The following is a 25908-nucleotide window of genomic DNA, read 5'->3' on the forward strand; positions in this document are numbered from 1 at the left end:
GGTTATAGACTAACAGGTTTAATTGGAAGCACACTAGCTTTCGGAGCGCCGCTCCTTCATCACCTGTTAGTCTATAACCTGGTGTTGTGTGAGGTTTAAATTGAATGAATTGAATTTATTGTCATGTGTACCGAGGCACAGTGAACAGCTTTGACTTGCCAGCAATACAGGCAGATCGCAGAGTTAAACAGTGGCAATGCTAAGAGTTTGTGAGTCCATTCTAACTTTTTTGGCTGGTGCGTCTGTTCAGGCTTCTGTACCTTCTCCCCGATGGTAGAGGTTGTAGAAAAACATTGCCAAGGTGGGATGGATCTTTGAGAATGTTGGTGGCCTTTCCTTGACAGTGGGCCTGGTAGATGGATGCTACAGATGGGAGGTTGGCCTTTGTGATTGTCCGGGCCAAGTTCACCACTCCCTATAACTGTCTCCAATCTTGAACGGTGTAGTTACCATACCAGGTAGTGATACGTCCAGACAGAATTCTCTCATTGGCACATCTCTCCACGCTTCAGGCTCTCTGCCTTTATTCCTGATGAAGGGCTTTTGCCCGAAACGTCGATTTTGCTGCTCCTTGGATGCTGCCTGAACTGTTGTGCTCTTCCAGCACCACTAATTCAAAATCTAGTTTCCAGCACCTGCAGTCATTGTTTTTACCACCAATAAAAGTTGGCAAGTGTATTCACCATCATGCCAAATTTTTTCAGCTGCCTGAGGAAGAAGAGACGTTGTTGGGCCTTTATAACTAGTGTGTCCCCATGAAGAGTCCAAGAAAGCTTGTTGTTGACGAGCACTCCCCGAGAGCTTGACACTCTCCGCTCGTTCCACCTCTGTGCTGTTCATGTGTAGTGGGGCATGAGTAACATCCCGTCAAAAGTTAATAATGAGTTCCTTGGTTTTGCCGGCTTTGAGAGCTAGGTTGCTCTCAATGCACCATTTTTTCAGGTCTTGCACCTCCCGTCGGTAGTCTATTTTGTTGCCATCTGAGATTTGACTAACTATGGTGATGTCATCGGCGAACATGTAAATGGCATTGGTCTGGCATTTGGTGACGCAGTCATGGGTATACAGTGAGCACAATAGGGGACTGAGTATGCACTTCTGGGGGGCTCCAGTGTTGAATGTTAGTGAGGATGAAATATTGTTAAATACTTATTTAAATGTTAAAGGTTTCTGCCTCTGCCATTCTACAGTGTGGTGGAGCAGGGCCGAATGGCCTATTCCTTCTGCTCCTGGTGCCTTTGCTAAATTATTGTTATTGTGGTGCAGTAGTTGTGCCCCTTTCTCTGGGCCAAAAGATTGAGGTTCAAATCCCATCTGTTCCATATAAAATAAGGTTAACCAAAAGAAACATGTCTCTGAGGCTCTAGTCCAACAGTTGGAAGATGACCTGGGGTGATGGATGTTTGAAGACTGGTATGGTCACAGTGGGCAGAAAGCTTAATAACCAGAGGATATTAATTTATGAAATACTTCAAAGCACAAGTGGTGACAAGAGGATAAAAGAAATTATATAAAGTTGTTGTGATTGGGAATGCACTGCCCGATTTGTTAACAACCTGTCTGGGGAGGTAGTAGAATTATAGAGATTTTAACTGGACTAGTAACCTCTAGGCGGAGTGTAATATTTTGGGAACCTGGGTTCAAATTTTTTAAAATTTATTCATTTAGTGGGATGTGGGCGTCACTGGCTGGGCCAGCATTTATTGCTCATCCCAAGTTGCCCTTGACAAGGTGATGGTGAGCTTCCTTCTTGAACCACTGCAGTTCACCTGCTGCAGGTTGATCCACAATGCCATTAGGGAGAGGGTTCCAGGATTTTGACCCAGCGACAGTGAAGGAATGGACAGCATATTTCCAAGTCAGGATGGTGAGTGGCTTGGAGGGGAACCTGCAGGTGGCAGAGAAAGTGGATGCTTGTATTGTTGTGGCTCATTCCTGATGAAGGGCATTTGCTTGAAACGTTGATTCTCCTGCTCCTTGGATGCTGCCTGACCTGCTGTGTTTTTCAAACACCACACTCTCGATTCTAATCTCCAGCAACTGCAGTCCTTACTTTTGCTTGTCGATGTGGTGCCAATCAAGCAGGCTGCTTTGCCCTGGAATGTGTAAAGTTTCCTGAGTGTTGGGACTGCACTCATCCAGGCATGTAGGGAGTATTTCATCACACTCCTGACCTGTGCTTTGTAGATAGTGGAAAGTCTTTGAGGAGTCAGGAGGTGAGCCACAGTATTCCTAGCCTCTGAAAAAGCGCAGCAGGTCAGGCAGCATCCAAGGAGCAGGAGAATTGACGTTTCAGGCATAGCCCTTCTTCAGGAATGAGGAAAGTGTGCCAAGCAGGCTAAGATAAAAGGTAGGGAGGAGGGACTTGGGGGAGGGGCGTTGGAAATGTGATAGGTGGAAGGAGGTTAAGGTGAGGATGATAGGCCGGAATGGGGGTGGGGGCGGAGAGGTCAGGAAGAAGATTGCAGGTTAGGAAGGAACCCTACCTTTTATCTTAGCCTGCTTGGCACACTCTCCTCATTCCTGAAGAAGGGCTCATGCCCGAAACATCGATTCTCCTGCTGCTTGGATGCTGCCTGACCTGCTGCGCTTTTCCAGCAACACATTTTCAGTTCTGATCTCCAACATCTGCAGTCCTCACTTTCTCCTATTCCTAGCCTCTGACCTGCTCTTGTAGCCATTGTGTTTAAATGGTGAATCCAGTTGAGTGTTGATAGTGCATTTGTAGCAATCAATCGCAATGAAACAATCATCCCAACATCCACAAATGAAGCTGCGTTAGAACATTATTTCCACCACACACTGCAGCACAGAGGAACTATGAAAAGCAGAAGAAAATCACCTATACAGCATATTCAAAAAGAACAGGTACCCAATGAACATAATCCACTGATTTCTCAGTAACAAACCCCAAACAAGCAGACAAAACACGTCCAGAAACACAGCCACTCTCCCCTGTACCAAAGACATCTCAGAAATGACTGCCAGACTGCTCAGACCTCGAGCATCATGGTAGCCCACAAACCCACCAACATACTAAAACAGCAGCTAATGAACTTGAAAGACCCGATACAGACAACAAGCAAAACTAATGTCATTTACAAAATACCTTGCAAGAACTGTATCAACCACTACATTGGACAAACAGGCAGAAAGCGAGCCGCCAGGATACATGAACATCAACTAGCCACAAGAAGACATGACCCTCCCTCACTAGTATCCTTACATACAGATGAGGAAGGATACCACTTCGACTGGGACAGCACATCCATCCTAGGACAAGCCAAATAGAGACATGCACGAGAATTGCTAGAAGGATAGCATTCCAACTGGAACTCTATCAATAAACATATGGACTTGGATCTCCCTTTACCACCCCCTGAGAAAAAGAACAGGAAATTATGTCACCACAGGAAATGAAATCACTAACTTAAGGAAACCTAAACACATAAATGGAAAGCGGGCCATACCACCAGTGCTTCATCCAGAGGCTCACTGATGATGTTACCTAGTATGGTGATGAAACATCTGAAAAAAAACCTTTCGGCTCAGCGAGCAAACCTACATCCAGAACCTCAACCTGAGCTACAAATCTTCTCAAAACTCACTAACAGTACTCTAATGTTGTGAGTACAATATGACTCTTCCTTGGAACAGTCCCAATCTATCACCATCTAAATAATATTCTGCCATTCTTTCTTCATCATATTATGTATGCCCTAACATCTTAGCTTTTAACTGTCTACTTTGAGTGTAGGGGCAGCAGTGATAGTGGTTTGCCATTGCACGGTGGCAAATTTATAAAGGCCAGTTCTCATTGGGAACAAAAAATAGAGCCAGAATGTGCAAGTTTAAAGGGAACACTGATTTAGCTCAGCAATCACTGGCGCTCCATCAAGACTTTCGATGAAGAGGACTGTTGTACAAAACAATGTCTGACACATCATGCATTAACTGAAAGCAGGAGTACAAACTAACATTTCAATGCCGAGAGGTTGCTATGGAAACCCTGCAGAGACATTCCTTGCAGCCAGCTGGATGGAACAGATCGAAATAAAGAGGGGGGTTTAAACAACCCTTTGTCCATCATCCACCATAAAGCTAGTTCCACAAAGAGGAATGGGATCGACGTTGTTTTCATGTGGGAGTGCGACAGCTGGCATGTTAGCCTGGGAGTAATGAGAAAAACCATACAGAGAAAGCAAGTGAATGCTAAGAGACACGGAGGAATGTGGCACAGGTTGGAAGGGTTCCAGCTGCCTTCCAGTAACTTCCTGCACCAGACCCAGCCAAGACAGAGTACCCTCAGGCAACAGAGAGACAACAATTTGAGGCATCCAGACAATGGACTGGCCAGTTTAATGGAGGTGCATGCGCATTGACTCTAGCTTCTGAAGATACATAGACTGTACCAGCACTACCAGAAACAGGCCCAGCTGGTCCTTACACTCCACACGTCTCCTCGTGACTCTCTGCATCTCTCTCAGTTAAATATATTCCTTAACCTGTTTCTTTCTTGTTCAAGTCATTAACTAATATTGCCTTGAACTTGACACAGAACGAGACCATTTGGCCTTGTGACTCCATGCGTGCTCACTTCAAACCAATCCAATCAACCCTATCATTAATCTCAGTGGCTCCTTGTAGTGGTGAGTTCGGGGTCTGGTAGACCTCTGTCTTATGAACACCTCTCACTGCGGAACAACAGATTATCAGAGACTAAGCAAAAGTGAGGACTGTAGATGCTGGAAACCAGAGTTTAGATCAGAGTGGTGCTGGAAAAGCAGAGCAGGTCAGACAGCATCTGAGGAGCAGGAAAATCGATGTTTCAGGCAAAAGCCCTTCATCAGAATTTTCAGAGACTGTCTATTCAGTTGATCACCATGTGGTAGCATTGAAGACCGATAAACTTTCACCTCATGTTAGCCAGAGATCTATCAACCTTCGTCTCAATCACTGTCTGGGGAGAAGAGTACTGCACATTCACACTCCAAAGAGAAAAAAAATCTCCTCATCTTGAGTGGAAGACCACATAATTTTCGTGTTGCCCCAATCCCACCTGCAATCTCACCCTTTTTGGCAGCCATCTTGGCCCTCAGCACTTTATATATTTCAATAGGATTGCTTCTCCTTTTTCTAAACTCTTGAGATGCTCTGGGTCTGGATTCAATGGAGGAGGAGGGAGAATCTAATTGAAACTAACAGAATACTGAGAGGCCTGGGTAGAGTGGACCTGGAGAAGATATTTCTATTAGAGGCCTGGACCAGAGCGTACAGCCTCAGAGTGAAGGAATGACCCTTTAGAACTGAGATGAAGAGGAATTTCTTCAGCCAGAGGGTGGGGAATCTGTGGAAATCATTGTCGTAGTGGGCTGTGGAGGCCAGGTCATTGAGTGAATTTATGATAGATAGGTTCTTGACTAGTGAGGGTGGAGGGGGAGAAAGTGAGGTCTGCAGATGCTGGAGATCAGAGCTGAAAATGTGTTGCTGGAAAAGCGCAGCAGGTCAGGCAGCATCCAGGGAACAGGAGAATCGACGTTTCGGGCATAAGCCCTTCTTCAGGAATGAGGTGGAGGGGGTCCAAGGGTTATGTGGAGAAGGCAGGAGAATGGGGTTGAAAAATGTATCAGCCCTGAATGAATGGTGCAGTGGATTCGATGGGCCGAATAGCCTAAGTCTGCTCCTATATCTTATCTTCTCATAAATTGCTGCCACTATCCTCCTTTAGGGCAGGAGCCACAGGGCCCATTGGCCAGGAATGCTTGAAGAAAATCACTTGACGGTTCAAATTAGAAGAGGAGGTTTCGTTGAGTTGTATGTCAGCGAGCTGTTGACAAGGCTCCCTGTGCTCTGAGATATTAGGATTGAGCCTGTGAGGATGTCAGGGGCCACTCCCTCCCAGATCCCGATCCACTCTCCTGTCAAGTCCACCTGACATTATCACCATAGGTGCTGCTTATTGCACACCTCGGTATTATCCCTTTCAGACCCTCACACAGTACTCTCCGGGCAAGAAAACAACTTGGATTTATTAATCACTTCTGCTTGTAGCCCTGAGGTTTTGGTACTGCCTGAAAGTCAAAATATTCTACAAAAATAAAAGACAGGAGCGGGAATAGACTACTTGGCCTTTGGAGCCTGCTCTGCCATTTTATAAGATAATGGCTAATCTGTATGTTAGCAGCCAGCCCCATTTCCTATCCTCCCATGATAATCTTTGACCTTTTGTTAGCCAAAAATCTATCGACCTCTGTCTTAATCACTCTCTGGAGAAAAGAGTACTTCACATTCACACTCCAAAGAGAAATAAAAAGTCTCCTCACCTTGAGTGGAAGACCTCTTATTTTTAGTGTCGCCCCAGCCTTGCCTGCAAATGGTAAAAACCCTTTTTGGCAGCCATCTTGGCCCTCAGCACCTTATGTTTCAATAAGATAGCTTCTCTATTTTCTAAACTCTTGAGATACCATGCAGAATTTGGAGCTTCATGTTTGACCAGTCTCGACTAAGAGGCCTAAACTCTTAAGTTCCTGTCATGCTATTGGAAGCATATCACACTACTAATGTAACCTTACCCCAAGAGTGGTTAATGATCAACATATTGCTGGGGGCCTGGAGTCACATGTAATCACAGCACTTAGTGACCCAGAAGGGGTTTTTTTTTTCCCAAGACTACGGCTTCATGGTCATTGTTAGACTCCTAATTCTAGATTATAATTGAATTTATATTCCACCATCTATCATGGCAGGAATCAAAGCCACGTCTACAGAACATGACCTGGGTCACTGGATTAATGCTCTCGTGACTGGTCTAATAGACTAATAGTCTAATTAACACCCTTTGGCCATTACCTCCCCCCAATAACGACAAACTTGCAGAAATGATGGAGAGGCCAGATTCCACCTACAAAAGTCAGTTTTGGTTGAGTCAGGAGAGTGAGCCAGTTTTCCAGAGATGGGATTAATTTTCAACCTTGGGTTGGGGGAATCTGCACCATGCTGGAAAATCAAAACTTTGTCATTCAGCAGAATTGCTTCCAGCTCGGGGTCACACACCCAGGGTTTTCCCAGTGAGGATGAGGAAGCTCGATAATGTGGGACAGCTTGAAAAGGCTGGGATTAGAGAAGGTTAGGATTCATTAAATACACAAAATGATTCCCATCTGTTGAAGGATCAAGAAGCAGAAGACACCCATTTGCAAAAGGACAGAAGGTGACATGTAGGAATATTGTTTAAGCCTATAGTGGAACACACTGGTCGGAGATTTTCATCACGCAATTGGAATTAGCCATCGGGAGATGGTGGTCAGCTGGGATTGGCTAAATGGTTTTTGCAGAGAGCTGCCTTGATGGGCTGAATGGCCTGCTATGCTATATGGATTCTCAACAATGCCTGATTCCTGAAGAAGGGCTTATGCCCGAAACGTCGATTCTCCTGTTCCTTAGATGCTGCCTGACCTGCTGCGCTTTTCCAGTAACACATTTTCAGCTCTGATCTCCAGCATCTGCAGTCCTCACTTTCTCCTGGATTCTCAACAATGCTAACCTTAGCTGGTTTCACCCAGTAGCGGGAATGGCATCCGAAAGCAGACCCAGCTCATTGAAGCAGTTTTGCTGAACTGAACAGCCAATTCAACACCAGATCTTCAGATCAATTTAAGCTGCTGGGCACGGACACCACTGGCAAATTCTGCCTTTATTTGTACCATAGTTTATTTGGCAGTGGGAAAGAGGAAGGAGCGGTGATGGAAAAGCAGCATCACACTTAGTGAGGATACTTCCTTGGTCTGGATCCAAGTGAAGTTATAATCCAAACTCTGCTAAGTTCTGAGATACAAACCAGTTATTGGGAGGTAGGTTAAAATAATGTTCCAACCATCTATCTCCCAAAGTGATCTAATCATCTCAGCCATGAAAATCCCCGTCAGAAATACAAGATGTTACTTTAACAGATCTTTTTGCTGATTGTGTTAGAAGTATCAAAACATATGACCTTGAAAAATTTATTACAATTTGCCATTTTCTGCAGATTCACCGATTCTTTAGTAGTTGGGCTCTCCCCAAAAGCCAGCCTGCTCTCTTTATAACTCTGTGGTTTCCACGAGAGGCAAACATTCAGAAATAAAACATATAAACTGTCAAACAAGGTGCAATGTGACTCTCAGATCAACAGTCTGTTGTGCCCTTGTTCAAGAAGGGCAGTAGAGATGACCCAGGTAATTATAGACCAGTGACCCTTACTTCTGTTGTAGGAAAGGATCATAAGAGGTGAGATTTATAATCATCTAGCAAGCAACAATTTGATTTCAGATAGTCGACATGGTCATGGTTTCATCAAGGGCAGGTCGTGTCTCACAAACCTCATTGAGTATTTTGAAAAGGTGACCAAGCATGTAGATGAGGGTAGGGCAGTTGACATGGTATACATGGACTTCAGTAAAGGTTCCACATGGTAGGCTGTTGGAGAAAAATGCAGAGGTATAGGATTGAGGGTAATTTAGCAGTTTGGATTAGAAACTGGCTTTCTGAAAGAAAGCAGTGAATGGTGGTTGATGGAAAATATTCAGCCTGGAGTCTGGTTACTAGTGGTGTGCCACAAGGATCTATTTTGGGACCACTGCAGTTTGTCATTTTTACAAATGACTTAGACACAGGCAGAGGTGGATGGATTAGTAAATTTGCAGATGCCACTGACATCAGTGGAGTAGTGGACAGTTTGGAAGATTGCAGGAGACTTAGATAAACTGCAGGATTGGGCTGAGAGGTGGCAAATGGAGTTCAATGCAGCTAAATGTGAGTGATTCACTTTGGGAAGAATAACAGGAAAGCAGAGTACTGAGTCAATGGGAAGATGCTTGGTAGTGTGGATATGCAGAGGGATCTTGGAGTCCATGTACATAGATCCCTGAAAGTTACCACCCAGGTGGCTCATGCTGTTAAGTGTGTTAGGTTTCATTTGTAGAGGGATTGAGTTCTGGAGCTGCAATATCATGCCGCAACTATACAAAAACGCCAGTGCGGCCACACTTGGAATATCGTGTACAGTTCTGGTTGCCTTATTTCAGGAAGGATGTGGAAGCATTGGAAAAGGTGCAGAGGAGATTTATTAAGAGATTACCTGGTCTGGAGGGAAGGTCTTATGAGGAAAGGCCGAGAGACTTGGATCTGTTCTCATTGGAAAGAAGGTGGCTAAGAGAGGATTTAATAGAGACATACAAGATGATCAGAGGGTTAGATAGGGTAGACAGTGAAAGTCTTTTTCTTAGGATAATATCAGCTTGTACAAGGTGGCATAACTACAAATTGAAGGGTGATAGATTTAAGACAGATATCAGAGGCAGGTTCTTTACGCAGTGTGGTAAGGGAATGGAATGCCCTACCTGCTAATGTAGTCAACTTAGCCACATTAGGGAAATTTAAACAATCCTTAGATAAGCACATGAATGATTTTGGGATAGTGTTGGGGAAGAGCTGAGAATAGTTCAGACCAGCACAACATAGAGGGCTGAAGGGCCTGTTCTGCACTGTATTGTTCTATGCTCTAAACTAACAAACCAGCTCTCCCTGCAGGCAGAAATACCTCAGCATCACATGTAACAGCAGCTGCCTTGTGCAGGCAGAGGGCACATGGGGTAAGGGATGGCTTAGGGATCACCCAGGCAATGGTGGAGATATCAGCACATTTACAATATACAGGGAAAGATCAGTCCAATGAAACCTGCATTCACTGGAGTTTCGGCAGAGGAGAGGGGGATTGAAATGTCCAAAATCTTAATGTGGCTGAGCAAACAAAGTATAGGGAGGATATTTCCACTAGAACCAATGGGCAGGGACAGGCTGAGGATAGACTGTAGGGTATGTAGCATTGAGATGGGGGACAGACCACTAAAGTAACCATACATGTGGTCTTAAGGTGTATTTTACACCTGGATTTTACAGCAGATATTCTGAGCAATCTACCAGAGCCACTGCAGTAAGCAGCTTGTGAGGCCAGTGTTTTTGATGAAATGTGAAATCGCTCCCACCTGCTACACACTCAAAACTTTCTATTCGATGTTTTTTCCCCTCTTGGATTGCATGTGAGATAATTTATATTCTGAGTTTTCCTTTTGCTAATGAGTGCCAAGGATGTTACTATGTTGAAACAGTTAATGAGTAATAAGGACTGTATCTATTATTCGGTTACATTTTTCCAAGAGTTGTTATTCCAATCCTTGCTTTTGTTGTATTTTAATTTATTGGACAAAAAAAAAAGTGTGTTTTGCTTTCAACTCAGTAGTTTGACCAATTAAATTGTGTTTGGAGTGCAGTAACTCACATTTATCTTTAAAATAAGATAAAAGTTGGGTCTGGAATATTTTAAGGGTGTCAATAGAGATGGGGGTGCAGGATATTTCTTCAGAGGCTTGACAGCTTGTGGAATTCACTGGAACACAAGGCTGGGTAACTGAACAGAAACTTTTTAATAAATCTTTCTTTTTAGATTTAAGGCATCAAGGGGTCAGAGGAAAAAAAAACAGGAAAATGTGACATTCAGATGAGAGCCAAATGCTCTAGTTAGTATGTTCATGATGGTGGCTTTTATGGGGAAAAAAGAACATGAAAACATGGGAAGGGTTAAAGCATGAAGCCCACTGGCAATCTGTGGTCTGTGGATGGGATAACCATAGTGGAACATTCTTACACCAATTAGCACAGTAAAGGCTGAAAGGTCACTGGCAAGATGAGATAACACAAGTAATAAAGCAAGTTTCTCTGTTAAGTGTTATTATGACAGGATTAGGACCATAAATATTTGGGGCATTGACATTAAAATATCTAATTAATAGTTAGTAGAGTCAGCTTGAGACAAGAGACTATTATAATAGATGGAATAGCTAAATATCTATGACAGGTTAGTCTGGAATGGACGATCACTGTAGCAGAGCTGTTAATAAATATCTAATCATGACATAAGGAAAATATTAAGTAGGGTCTGGAATGAAAGACCATTAGCACAAAGTATCTAACCGTGACATTAGAATAACATTAAGTAGAGTGTACAACTAAAGAGATAATGGGAACTAACATCACTGGTTTATTGTGTAGCTAGAGTGAGATACTTTAATATAGTTGGACATGCTGATAAGCTAACAACATGTAAAATAATATAAAAATCCACAGACCCAGAGGTTCAGGGGCATTTGAGGATCTGCTTTCTCAGTCACTGTTTGTTGTTTGGAAATAAGACCTACTTCTTGAGGAACTCTGCATCTCCTGGTGATTCTCTATTTTCTCCACAACACTTTCTGGTCAGGAATAAGATTTACAGAGTTTTATAATCTATCCTCAAAACATTCAAAATGAGAGAGTGAATCTTGAACCACTGGGAGCTGGAAGACCCAATTGCCCAATCTGTTGGGGTCATGCCCCAGAGGGTAGTTTAGGGCAATGCCAATGCAGAGAGGGAATCATGACATTGAGGGAGTAGGGAAAGTTTTCCCCCCTTTCAAACGCAGGGAAGGTTTTTTGAAGAAAAAAAATCACTTCACCCCCACCCCACAAAAGTTTTCATGACTACAGTTTCCCAGCCTTCAGATCTGTGCTCGAGGCCATCGCCCCGCAGAAATGTAGACGACAAAAAAAAATGAAGACAGCAATATATCGCAAAGAAAACTGGTTTTATTTGTCAGTTAAGAAACAGGCCGGCTTTATACTTTTCAATATGAAAAAAAAACAAAAAAAAGAGAATGGTGCGATTCATTTAAAAAAAAAGTAAAAGGACACTGACAGCAGCAAATGCAAACAAAAAAAACTTAAAAACCAGAAAGACAGAGCGAATACTCAGTAAGCAGCAGTATGGAAAAACAATCAAGAACATCTATGTCACAATCCTTCAAAGGTTTATTCAAGGCTCAACAGGAAAAAGAACAGCTGCACCCCACCCCCTCAGCCATCAGGGAACAGAAATACCCTTCCCAACAACAACTCGTGACAAGACGAGTAAAAAGTGGAACTTTATAGTGGATTGTTCTCACCCTCTCAAGAGTTCCTCAGCTAGGAGGGCAGGATTGGCAGTGTGGAATTAACTCATCTCTGCTCCTCAAAGCTGGCTCAGCTATTCTGATGATTTAAAACCAAAATTAAAAAAAATTGTAGGAAAATCCCCAAACAGGGCACATGGAAGGGTAGTGAAGGAGGACAACACAAACTCAACCGGACAGTTTGAAGGAGCAGTTGAAAGATAAACACCGAAATCATACAAAGTTTTACTGCGTCATGGATTTAGCAATCTCACAGACAAGTTGGTAACGGAGAGGGAAAAGTAGCTTTTCTGTACAGCTAGGATAAGACCTTTTAGGGAGTGAAGGGTTTTTGGGCATATTGAAATTGAAAATATCGTTTTTGAGACTGTGGCACTGAATTATCATGTATATCCTTGTTTTCCAGCTCAGCATCACTGGGCATCCATGCAGAGGGCACAATTTCCATGGTGCATCGCACAACTGGGTGGTACATAGAGAACCACACACAGAAACCTGGTTTCAGACCACAAAGCTACTCCTAAAAATAAAGCTGTGGGAAAGTCATTTTCTAAATTCCCACTTACTTGGGAAAAGGTTATGCCTCTGATAAATTTCACCTATTTTCAATGCTTCAACCAGCACAGTCCAACTTTACTTTTTATGAATTGGCTGAGGTAGAGGCACTACCACTGCAGAGACCCTCCTCCCGCACCACTAGATTTCACCATGCCTGCTGCTAATTTGCATCATCTGACCCCCTCAAGCACCATGCAATTAGCTCCACTCATCCAGGCTGGTAGGCCCACCACTGAGACAATTGATGCCAGTGTCTCCAATCCTCAGTTTCCATCCATTCCATGTTACTCATCTCCCTGCTGGTCAACTCCCCTCACCTACCCCCTCCTCCCCAACTTCAATCAAGTGCACCTACCAATGCTTTGAACACAATGAAACAAACAAAATTCACATTACCACACTCAAGACAACTGCAGCCTGTTTCGATTTCAAAACATGCAAATGGGATTCAGGGAAAAGATCTGTTCAGATGTGATGACACTGTGCTTTAGTTTGGGGACTGAGATGATGTCGGACACTGTTTACAACGGCATTTGCCAGCACGGGGGGGGTGGAAGTGGGGGTGGGGGGGGCGGTAAGGGGCAAAATGAAAGTTTCCTTTGAACTCGAGTCCTGTGGAACTAGAGGGCCCACGGACCTCGCCTGTTTGAAAACGCAATTTTTTTCCTCGCTATTGTGTGTTTTTAAAAAGGATGTTTTATGTACACAAAGGGCGGGCCGAGTCGAGGGCACTCAGGCCTCGTCTTGCTCAATCTCCTCCTCGAACTCTCCCTCCTCCTCAGCGGTGGCATCCTGATACTGTTGGTACTCAGAGACCAGGTCATTCATGTTGCTCTCTGCCTCAGTGAACTCCATCTCGTCCATGCCCTCGCCCGTGTACCAATGCAGGAAGGCCTTGCGCCGGAACATGGCAGTGAACTGCTCAGAGATGCGCTTGAAGAGCTCCTGGATGGCTGTGCTGTTGCCGATGAAGGTGACGGCCATTTTGAGGCCACGGGGTGGGATATCACAGACAGCTGTCTTGACGTTGTTGGGGATCCACTCCACAAAGTAGCTGCTGTTCTTGTTCTGCACGTTCAGCATCTGCTCATCCACCTCCTTCATGGACATGCGGCCCCGGAAGACTGCTGCCACTGTCAGATAGCGCCCGTGGCGTGGGTCGCAGGCCGCCATCATATTCTTGGCATCGAAGACCTGCTGGGTGAGCTCAGGCACCGTTAGGGCCCGGTACTGCTGGCTCCCACGGCTGGTGAGGGGGGCAAAGCCAGGCATGAAGAAGTGCAGGCGGGGGAAGGGCACCATGTTGACTGCCAGCTTACGCAGGTCAGCGTTGAGCTGGCCCGGGAAGCGGAGGCAGGTGGTGACACCACTCATGGTAGCTGAGACCAGGTGGTTCAGGTCGCCATAGGTGGGGGTGGTCAGCTTCAGGGTGCGGAAACAGATATCATACAGCGCCTCGTTATCAATGCAGTAGGTCTCATCAGTGTTCTCTACCAGCTGGTGCACTGACAGGGTTGCATTGTAGGGTTCCACCACCGTGTCTGACACCTTGGGCGAGGGCACCACGCTGAAGGTGTTCATGATTCGGTCCGGGTACTCCTCACGGATCTTGCTGATGAGCAGGGTGCCCATGCCCGAGCCTGTGCCCCCACCCAGTGAGTGGGTCAGCTGGAAACCCTGGAGGCAATCGCAGCTCTCTGCCTCCTTCCTCACTACGTCCAGCACAGAGTCCACCAGCTCTGCCCCTTCTGTGTAATGCCCCTTGGCCCAGTTGTTGCCTGCACCACTCTGGCCTGGAAAACAAAAAAGGTAACGGGGTGAATGAGACAAGCAATTACACACCACCCTGCCCATCAGATGGCACAGCCCTGCACCCAGAGGGCAATCTAGAATCCAGACTGTGGCCAAACATTTAACACAGAAGGGAAACCAAGCTCCACACTCCAGTGAAATGAATGGTGGGATCAGATTGATGCTCCACTTACCATATGCCCAAGATCCAGGCAATGCTGACCCAAATTTAACAATTAGCTCCCCATTTTTCAATGCCAGAATTACCAGATAACTCCCTGATGGTGAGCAAAGGGATACATATCTTGGACACCAGGCAAGGCTAGACTGCACCTGACTCAATGACCTGCTCCCTGGTTTCACTTGAAGGACACCCCATCGCTGCATAGTCTGTGGTGGATCACAAGCCGATGCTCTGAGGATGCTCCAGCCTCCGTAACATTGAAAACAGTATCTCACAAAAGCGGAGATTCCCAAAATAGGAATGAAGGAATTTTTGCTACCACCCCCTTCCAAAACATACATCTCATTCAGGAAAACCACAAGCAGCCTGTACTTACCAAACACAAAGTTATCCGGTCGGAAGATCTGCCCAAATGGTCCGGAGCGAACGGAGTCCATGGTGCCAGGCTCCAGGTCCACCAGGATGGCACGGGGAACATATTTACCCCCTGCAAAGGAAGACAGGACAGACTTGTTGGGAAAAACCCTTCAACTGCAAATTGCACCCTTCCCCATTTGGTGGATGAACAGAAGAATAATGGAGATGGGGGTCCACACCAAGGGGTTCCCATTACCACAACAGAACTGACAGCAATCTCAATTCAGTGATGGACACGTTAAACATGATGTTCCAGTATCACTAACAGCAGCTTTTCACAATGGGAGAGACAGAATCTACTCCCCAGTAGGAGACCCTGCTTCACCCTCCTCCCATGCCAACAGGAATGCCCCAGTGCCAGGTAGGGCAACAGCTTCTAGCCAATTGCAGAAGAGCTCCCGGTTTCCTTCTCTGCCCCCTCCACACCAAAACAAGTATCCCCCAGGGAGACAGTAAGACATGGAGGGCAGGGAGAGAATGGAGGGGGAAGTACCAGTCTGCAAGGTGATGCCCCTCCCTGCTCCACACAAGATGCCAGGCCAGTACCTGATGCCTCGTTGTAGTAGACATTAATACGATCCAGCTGCAGGTCACTGTCACCATGGTAGGTACCAGTTGGGTCAATGCCATGCTCATCACTGATGACTTCCCAGAACTGTGGAGGAGAGCAGAAACAGCAGTTACAGTACAGCCTGCCTTTTTCATTTGCATCTTCCTTTGTGCACAGGAAAGAAAGTGCATATTCGTTTCTCAGAAATCAGAGTCAACTGGCCCAGCTTCAGCTTAAACAAGGCCCTGCAGTTAACTGTCAGTCATCAGTTAACTGGTGCATTCTCCAGCACAACAACTCGACTAACCAGAGTCCACTTGCCACCCATTCTAATTAAGATATAACTCCATGTTACACTGGGGTCCTTGCAAACATTCTGACAATTGCAAAATGAGTAGGCTTCAATAAAGTACCTTATTTAATTAATGTCAAGGTCACCCTGGGCCCCAGCAATGAACAGGGACAAAAATGGCACCATTTCTCAGGCTCACCACATGAGAATCACTGCTAAAAATCGCAGAAACAAAAAGGAACAGCACAATGGGCTACAACAAGGAGCATTCATACTCGTCGCCACATCCTGGTGTTTTAAAATAAAAATCAGGATTTGAAATTGGAGACACAGCAGATAATTCCCCGGTCGCAAGAGTGTAACGCGAATCACTCCAAACACAGGCACCAGTCAGACACTGCACTGTGCCAGCGCTGAACACTGGCATTCAGTGGACCAGGGGAAAAAAAATCAAGCCTGAGAAAGACAAAGGAATTGCAGTGCATTGAAATACCCAATGAGTGCCAGACTGATAGAGGCTGATGCACGTTTATTAATAGACCATTACATTATTTTCAAATACGACAAAACAATGGACGCAATCTCAGGCACACAAAGCAACACCTCCTTTCTCCTTCATCCAGTCAGTCTCACAGCAATTTGTGCACCCATTCGCTAACAATCACAGTTCCTGTCTTTCTCGCTCAAAATTCCCTCGATAACATTTTGTAGAAAAAGAAAATCAGAACCCCCAGATCCCCCCACCAACCCCATTTAAGGCACAGAAGGGAGGGGGAAAGCAAAGTATCCCTGGTAACAGGGCGTTGCCAGGGAACATATTCCAGCAAGGAACACTGAACAAAGCTCCTAGAATGGAAATCAGAAGCTGGGAGCAGATAGAAGATTCCAGAAGTAGAGCTTACAATCTCAAAGATCACAATTGAGGTGGGGAAATGCAGTGAATGTGCAGATTTGATGGGAGGAAATAATTGGATTTTTACTTTGTGTGGAGAGAATCCATTCAAGCGACTAGCATTGGAAAAGCAATGTGCAGAATGTGGGAAAATAAAATCTGAAATATGCCAGTGAGCCAAACGAAATAACAACACCCCCCCCACCGCCTATTTTTCTGTATGAAAACATATTGCTCATAGAATCAAGGATGAGCTCATTTGCCCACCTCACCAATCCCACTGTCTAGACAGCCAGCGTTATGAGAACATGGCTGCCTGACTCTTGTGGTCTGCTGCAGCAGCTTGATTCAAACAGCCACGTTGGCAAAGGTTTGGGGAAAATAGCTTGAAAATTCAGCAGCAGATTGAGGTAGTGTTAGCATGTGGAGGAGTGTAGTAGCAGGGAGAGTGAGACACACGTACACAGTCAGGAGAAGGAACATTTGCAGCAAGCTCCAGACAAGTTGCCCCACCCCAACCAGTCCCTTGCTTCCCCGTCAGACTGAATGACAAAAGAACAGACAAAAGAGAAAAATCCCATCCATTCAGCTGGTTACTGCATTCCTGCACAAGGAATCAGCAGGGTAAAATCCCAACAAAATGATAGGAGAAATAAAATGAACCACGTTAAAGACATCTATTGTTTCTTTGTAACCCCTCAGAGATGAGTACCTTAATTAAACTGCTATGGGGATGGTTTCAAAGCTATGACTCAATCACATTAGTTCAGAAATAAGACCCAGACAACATGACTGGCTAAGGCGGTGTGTGAAATTACTGTATTTGAACAAAGGCGGAGAGCACATGAGACAATCCGGCTTTGTTCCCGTCTGCTTCCCTTCCCAGTCCTTGCCCCCTCAGTAGCCCAGGGTCCCTCAGGCTAGCTACTTAGCAAATTTCGCACACTTCAGAGCTGACCTCAAGCCAGGAACCTTGGGATGCATACAGAAAAGGATGCTAGAGACATTCAGCAGGTTTAGAGACAGACACTGCCTTAAACCTGAATTCCCTTTCCTCTACCCCAGCCCTCCCGACACTATTTTGCTGTAGACATTTAAGGGGTTTTTAAAACATGGCAATCCTCCCTTCCTGAGGTAACATGTCCAATTTACAGGATGTACCAAAGTACATCCATATGCCATTTCTCAGGACATAACCTCGCACATTCTATATTCTACACAAGATGGTTTGTCATCAGCTCTCTGATCTCAAGAGTTCATGCTTGACCCTTCACCTCCCCAAAGTGTGGCCCCTGGTCACCAAAAGGAGGAATCTGATTTTCTTCTTGCTCATCACATCCCTCTCCAGCCACCCAACAAATCTCTGAACTGCCGAGGCACAGATATAAAGCATAAACCTAAATCTCGCATGTAGTCAGACTCACTGGGATTAGAATGGATGGACATGTGATGGCCTGCATGGACATGCAGGGCCTCTGGCCCGGATGTTAAAAAACTAACTGGGTAGCAACTAGCTCCATGAGCTGCAGATGGTCTGTCACCCTTGCCAGCTCATGAGCATTGAGTCCTGCCATCCCAGGGTTGAGATCTGCCAACTTGGCAGAGAACAGACACAGCCCAAGTCCTCTGTTGGATAGGATTGTCTTCTTGATGCTAGAAAACGTGACGACTGTGCAAAAGCCTTCTGCTTCACCAAACAAAGACACAGTCATCACAGTGAAGGGACAGAGAGAGGGAGGGAGAGGTAGAAGTGTACAGATCAAGGAGAGATACTCTTTAATCAATGGTCTGCTCTTTAAAAGGATTGAAAATGGTTCAAACACCACAATGCAACAATCTGGTAGCTTTACTGAAAAGACGAGGAATTACCATGTAAGCAGTTTTAATTGAAGACAAATCTTTATGGTATTAATTATAGCAAAATCATTTCTGCATCTCTAGGAATTCAGGAGTATGAGTATGAGAGAAAGGGGGGAGACAGACACACACTGATCTCAGTCTTCTCAAATTAAAAAAAGTCATAATTTCCAAATTAAAAAGGACAGCCCTTCAATGAGTGTGCCAACTACTGATACTGTTTCCAGGATTACCACTGTCTCTTATCAGAAAGATTTCACACAGGGGCGGTCTGGCTCACTCACTTCAAGCACCATCTGCTTGAACCAAAGGGGTCACATTCAGTCCAAGACAATGAAAGGTCTGCACTGTGAGGGACTACTGGCCAACTCAGTCACCACCATTACCATATTCCTGAAGGGCTTATACCCAAAACGTCGATTCTCCTGCTCCTTTGATGCTGCCTGACCTGCTGCTCTTTTCCAGCAACACATTTTTCAGCTCTAATCTCCAGCATCTGCAGGCCTCACTTTCTCCATTTTCCCCCAAACTCAAGCAGCCAATCTCACAGGACCCATGTTGGAATGATCTTTTCAGATATTTTATCCAAGGCTGCTTGGCCCATCAGGTCCAACAGTATGTTCTCATTGCCCTGTCTACAAGATTAGCACCAAATCAAGAGACATGAGACCAAGGTGACTTGTCAGACTTGATAGTTATTCCTACTATACACACTGCTGAAAGAGAAGGCATTGTGTTGTACAATCATCTTTCAACCACCAGGACCAAGAATACAAAATCTCAGGGATAAAATAACAGTAAAAAAATGAAAACAAAGTAAAGCATAATTGAAAGAATTAGTGAAAATGCAAAGCTTTCACTCACTCAATTTTCACTCAAAGTTGATAATTACCTAACAGTGAAAGGTATATGTAATAGCAGAACCCTCAAACCAGCCCACAACTATTGGATTGGAATCAAAACCATAAAAAGAAACGAGACGTAGTTTTTTTTAAATTAAGCAAAGAACTCTGTGCAGTGCAAAGATAGATTAGACATAAATGGAAAAGATGTCACACATTTGATCATGAAACCAGACAAAGGTCAAGTGAGTTGGAACAATTTGGAAAAGTTAAATGGAATTTGGAACAGTTCAATGCAATGGGATACAAAGTGTAAGATTACCCAAAATGGGAGTTTGCATATTGTTAATTACACTGTTAACCTCTTCACAAAAGGTGCTACTACACAAGTTATTTGCATGTCTTAGTCCAGGATGTGGTTACTGATCCAGTCTATTGATGTAACTGAATGGTGTGCCAATGGCCTATTGATGAGCAGTGAATGGTGATTAATTGCCCCATTTGTCTGTGGCGCATAGACCATTTTATCCTGTTATATACAGTATCGCTTCAGTATTTCATAATTCCCACCTTGTTGCTGACCTACAGAAAGCAAATCATACCGAGACACCCCCCCCCCCCTCCCATTTCCTGTCAATGCGATTTCCACTGCATGCTGGCGGGGGTGTGGAGAGAACGCCCTCTCTAATAGTATTAGACTCCACCGTACCTTTGGCATGTGGACACAAGCCTGTAAAACACAAGCCGAGCTACATTTGAATAATGCCCTCAGCAGAGGTCACAGGATTACAAGTTAGACAGAAGGCTCACGGTCTTTTTAATAAAAATTCGTACTGAAACGGTGCTGGGGAACGGAATAAAAAGATCATCGCAGTCAGTGGATTCTGAGAGGGGATCAATCCTCTGTTTTGCATGTACCAAGTCCTCGCAGCAGCCTCACATTGAGGCGAAATGGGTGGGCAGGTCATCCCAGAGAAGTGTGAAAACCATGTGGTCCCTCACATCTCAAGAGTGTTTACAGCAGCAGCAGCACAGGCCAGGCAGCACCTTATAAACCCTTCCCCAGCCAAGAACACAACCCAGGCTACCCCCTCATGTGAACAGAGGAGGAAAAAGGATCAGATGCGGAATTTCCAATGTACAATGTTGCAAACAGCACTTTTCAAGTAAATCCTGCTGATATTTTGAAGCGATCGGGGAGATATCAAACTAAAAATTAACTTTTAAAAGCGTGTTCAATAGAAGATAAATTAGTGTGTAATTTAGTTACTGCACCTTGCACAGAAATAGACGAGAGGGTGAAGTTTTATTTTTTAAAAATCACTTGGCAAGCATTCCTGGAGGGTTACTCACGCATTCCTCACCAACACGGATTGGGGACTAGATACTGGACAAACAGCGAGCAAAATTATGTCTACACGCGGGTATTGGTGACTAAACGGACTTTCAGTATTCCTCAACCGCCAGTATTGAGGCGACGGGCCGAACAGCCTCCGATAAACTGCACGCACGTCCCTCCGGGGAAACGGGGATGATTGAGGTTGAAATTAAAAATAATCCACTGGGGAGGTCAGAATGACGCAGAGCTGGCGATGAAATTGAGGTCAGTGTTACAGTGTAGCAGGAGATGGAAACCTGGAGCAGAATCTGTCCCAGGAGAGTCCAGCAACCCCCCGGCGCAAACTTCCACAAGTAGCTGAAGGCAAGATATTCTATGATATATAGATATTTTCTATCTAGATTGAATAGACACTTAGGATCCCAGCTCCTGGGATTGCAGGAGACAGGTCCCAGAAATTGAACCTGGCCCGAGAAATCCTGTGTTTCCTTTTGTTACCATTGAACTTTATGATTACAGATGTAACTTTCTGAATTCAGGATTGTATCTGACTCCCAATTCCCCACACAAAGCTCAATAACCTTACTGGATGAAGAGGCCAGGGCTGCTCTCTAACCACGAGAGACTAGAAAGGGGTGGGAAGTCAAAGGGCGGGGGAATCTACATTTTCAAAAGAATTTTGAATTCAAAAAAAGTGCGAAAGGGCCGTTTGGCGCCTCTCCTCCCGCAGCCCATTGGCTAGCGCTGGTTTTGGCGCCTCTACAATTTCCCTCCAACCGCTCCGCCCAATAGGAGCTCGGTTCACGGCAGTTACGACTAAAAGCTCAGATCCTCTCAGGAATCTAGTCTACAGAGACCAACTATGATGGATTCCGACAACTGACCCCATTCCCACCCGCCCCCCCCCCCAAGAGACCCTCCTTATTCCCAACCTTCTAGACCCTCAAACAAAAAAAAAAGTTTTTTCCCTGTCCCTGATCAATCTTCCCCCCGCCATCTGAATTCCAGGATCGATTAAACATTAAAACTTTTCACTTTTTGTAAAAAAAAATCACTGAGTAGGATATTTAAGATTTCCCTTTGTAGCACAATCCTGAACAGCAACTTGCTCAACCCGTTACTTCTAGATAACGGAGTGCAACATTGTACAATCACATTACAGCGCCTTACCCACTCAGCAGGTTCAATGCAGCGTTAAAACCGGTCGCCAACTCACCACAACTTAATCCTAAAACAAGCCTTCCTCCCTTGCACCTCACCATTAATCTCACAAATATCTTTTACACAGCCCGTTCCCCCCCACCTTTTACTGGATTTAGGCCCTAATAAAATGCAACGTTAAAGGTTTAAGAGAACAAAATGTCGAGTGTGGGTCAAAAATGAACATATCTTCTAACATGCGAATTTAAAAGTGAACAGGCAAATTGCATTTCCAAAGGACTCCCTGCCTAATCCCTCTTTAAGAACATGTGGACACGTCGGTGATAGCATTGACCTGTACGGACTTTCAAATTCCTGCAGCATTTCCACCTCACCAACGCACACGGAGCTCAATCGAAAACAATATTCGGGTTAATACATTTGCTGAAACGAAAAATAATCATTGATCGATCTGGAGCCTCTTGCTGAAATGATCGAGATTACACTACCCCATTCCACCCCCTCCCCCCTCCAGACCACAGCACGAGTCCGCTTATCGGAACCCAAGTCCCGTTGGAAATTGAACATAAATTACAAGAATAAAATCTCCAGATTTTGACTTGGCTTTTTACCTTGGCCCCGATTTGATTGCCACACTGCCCGGCTTGTACGTGCACAATTTCCCTCATTGTCAAGAGTTTGTCTTCTAAAAAAAAATCACACAAGAAGAAACCCGAATAAAGCACAGCACACACTTCTGCACAGTGTAACTGCACTGGCAATGTAACTCCAGGCGCCTCGCAACAAAGCTTATAAAGGGGGTGGTGCCGCCACCGCCAGCTCCCCCGTCCTATTGGACGGAGAGCACATGTGGCCCTGGGACTGGCCTGCCATTGGACACGAAATGTTGCAGTAATTAACCAGTGATGTCACGCAGGGGCCGCATGGACAGACTCTGGGAGTTGGAGTTCCGTTCCACTGTAAGGCCAAAAGCAGCAAGTCATCTCGCTCTGCAAACAGAGATCTCTCAATTCATCAGGGCCTTAGGGTATCCCAGAGAGCATTGGAGGGAGGGTCATTGAATGCAGCTGAGGCCCACTCCAATAGATTTTCAATCTTTCACTTCATTGTGGGAGGTCTGGGAACCCTGGGAAGGCACCTTGGAAAGGTTCATTTACCTACTCTCCCATGGACTCAGCCGTCTTGCCCAGCAGTATCATTGGGATGGTTAAGAGTTGACCATATTGCTGTAGGTCTGGAGGCCTGACCAGGCAAGGACAGCAGATTTCCATCCATCCATTAGGAATCCAAATGGGGTTTTACACTTGTATGAACAAATTGCTGCAGATGCTGGAATCTGTACTGAAAACAACAAATGCTGGTGATCAGGCAGCATCCATGGAGAGAGAGGAAGCTAATGTTTCGAGACTAGTTGACTCTTCATCAGAGCTGAGTTCATCAGAGTTTTTACAGTTTCTGCTTTGCCCAGTTTCTGTCTCACTTTCACACTATGCTCCTTCCAGGACTTAGCAAATGCCCCAGCCCCTCCAAACCATCTTCCCAGCGCCTTCAGGTAATCTGTCCTGAAAGTGAAGGGAGGAAAGGATCAGTCGGCCCAGTTCCCAAAGAACATGGCCTCGCTCTTGCCTCGATTTCCCTTGGCTCCTGAGGCTAGTTCAAAGTGGTCACAGATGCTCCTGAGTTTGTCCACTGACAGTGGATCTGAGCAGAAAACGGTGACCTCATCCATGTGCAGGTTCCTGCTGCCTAGAATAGTGACCCCTTTTAGGCTCACATCCTTCCTAATGGACTCACCAAAGGGCTCTATACAACCCACAAATAAGGCAGGAGAGAGTGGGCAGCACTGCCTGACTCCAGATCTGATCAGGAAGCTTTCTGATTCCCAGCCCGCACTAACAATGTTGGTGAAGAGCAGTTGGATCCAATTGCAGATTCCCTCCCCAGAGCCCATTTTGGACAGCATGTCCCACACGTAGGTGTACAATACCCTGTCAAAGGCCTTCTCCTGCTCCAGGCTGATGAGGCAGGCATCCACCCCCCTGTCCTGCACATTGGCGATTGTATCGCTGAGGAGCACGAGACTCTCAGAGATTGTCCTGCCCATTACAGCACAGATTTGAATCGCCGATCCCAGAGCAGACCTGACCCAGTTGATGATGACCTTAGAGAGGATTTTTTAATCTGCATTCAGCAATGAGATTGGTAGCCAATTTCTAATTCCCTCCCTCTTCCCGTTCTACTTGTAGATGAGGGTGTCTTTCCTCATGGATTCACTCACGGTACCTGCCAGAAGCATATTGCAGTCCCACAGAGCCGAATACAACTCGGCCGGTGAGCCATCACTTCCTGGAATTTTATTCTTTTCAAAGGACTGGAGAGCCTTGGTCAGCTCACCCATAGATAACTGCTTGTCCAGACTCTCCTGCGTACTGTCCTCTAAGACCTCCGTGATATAGGACAGGAATGACTGGGAGGCCGTGCTGTCAGTGGGCTTTGTGTCATACAGACTGGCATAGAAGGATTTGCTGATCCTCAGGATGTCAGACTGAGATGGTGTTACCAAGCCATCTTCTTCCTTCAGGCTGCTGAGCACAGAGCTCTCCTTGTGCATCTTCTGAAAGAAGAAACGCGAGCATGCCTCATTCTGCCCTCCAGTGCGAACCCTGGACTGGAAGATTATCTTGGAGGCCTCCAAGGCAAAGAGCAAGGCTTGCTGGCCCTTCAGCTCCTGGAGATCCTCTGTGATATCCACCCCCATTGTCTGCAGCAGGAACAGGTTCTGCATGGTGTTCTGAAGTTTGGACAGTTTTGCTCACCTCCCTCTCACCTTCTGAACACCTTTGAGGATAAAGAACCTCTTGATGTTCCCTTTTACTGTTTCCCACCTGTTCGATGGAGACTCAAAGAGGGGCTTCATGGTTCGCCAACCTGTGCAATCCCTTTTGAGCTCCTCAATGTTTTCTGAGGTGAACAGTTTCACATTCAGCTTCCATGTCACCCTGTAGGTGACAGTCGACCAGCAGGAGGCAATGGTCATAAAAGAACATCCCCCCTTCGCCACCAAAACCCAGATCATCCATCCGCATCAATGATGCAGTTGAAGTATCCAGCCAGAATGACCAGCCTGAGCATAGCCAGCAGCAGGGGGAGCTGCTGCAGGAGAACCAGCCATATCAGGAGATACAGTACATAGTATTAATCTCAGAGAAGCACTTGAATCATAGAATCCCTACAGTGTGGAAACAAGCCCAACAAGTCCAAACCAACCCTCTGAAGAGTAACCCACCCTTTACCCTACATTTACCCCTGACTAATTTACCTAACCTACACATCCCTGAACACGATGGGCAATTTAACATGGCCAACCCGCCCAACTTGCACATCTTTAGACTGTGGGAGGAAACCCACACAGAAATGGGGACAATGTGCAAACTCTACACAGTTACCAGAGGCTGGAATCGAACCCAGGTGCCTGGCACTGAGGCAGCAGTGCTAACCATTGAAGCCTCTGTGCTGTTTCTGTACATTCTGTTTATTCCAAACTTTAAACCAAAAGCAACCCACCCATCTCCCATTTTCAGGTGGATATAAACGATCCCAAGACCCCATTTCAAAAAGCAAGGAAGTTTCTTCTGGTGGCTTGCCCAATATTTACCCCTCAATCAACATCTCTCTCTCTCTCTCTCACTCACACACACAAAAGAATCAGAATATATAGCTTGAGCTCCCTACATTAACACTCTCACTACTCTTCATTGATTCCTGAAACATTTGAGGTTATAGTTTTTGTCAAATGCACTGTATAAATGTCAATCTTTTTCTCAGCTTATCTGAAATTTTGACAGGATTGATCACACATCCTCCTCTAACACCTCCCTCCCTCTGTCATCATGATCCACCTGCTTGAGACTTTATTGGTTGGGTTCAGTTCTTGGCTGTTGAATTCTAGCCAGGAAGACAGAGGTCATTACATTCTCTGGCTCCTACAACAATATCTATGCTGTT

At 45.4% G+C, this 25908-nt stretch overlaps 1 protein-coding gene across 1 annotated transcript; it reads right to left on the reverse strand.

The window, feature by feature from the left end:
* Positions 1-11638: 11638 nt before the first annotated feature.
* Positions 11639-22651, reverse strand: LOC122541496 (tubulin beta chain). The gene is made up of 4 exons (XM_043678308.2): positions 22515-22651; positions 15517-15625; positions 14930-15040; positions 11639-14371 (listed from the first exon to the last, which is right to left on the reverse strand). The coding sequence occupies exons 1-4, from the start codon at positions 22569-22571 to the stop codon at positions 13311-13313; spliced, it is 1338 nt and encodes a 445-aa protein (XP_043534243.1). The 5' UTR covers positions 22572-22651; the 3' UTR covers positions 11639-13310.
* Positions 22652-25908: the final 3257 nt, after the last annotated feature.

This window comes from Chiloscyllium plagiosum, unplaced genomic scaffold, assembly GCF_037043375.1.
Source record: "Chiloscyllium plagiosum isolate Xiang-an unplaced genomic scaffold, Cpla_swu_hap1 HiC_scaffold_35, whole genome shotgun sequence".
NCBI classification, from domain to species: Eukaryota; Metazoa; Chordata; class Chondrichthyes; order Orectolobiformes; family Hemiscylliidae; genus Chiloscyllium; species Chiloscyllium plagiosum.

Coding starts and splice junctions, on each gene's coding strand:
- LOC122541496 (XM_043678308.2), bottom strand. CDS start 22,571: ATGAGGGAAATTGTGCACGTACAAGCCGGGCAGTGTGGCAATCAAATC. Junction 15,041..15,516: donor CTACTACAACGAGGCATCAG/GTACTGGCCTGG, acceptor CTTCCTTTGCAG/GGGGTAAATATGTTCCCCGT. Junction 14,372..14,929: donor ACCGGATAACTTTGTGTTTG/GTAAGTACAGGC, acceptor TTTGTTTTCCAG/GCCAGAGTGGTGCAGGCAAC.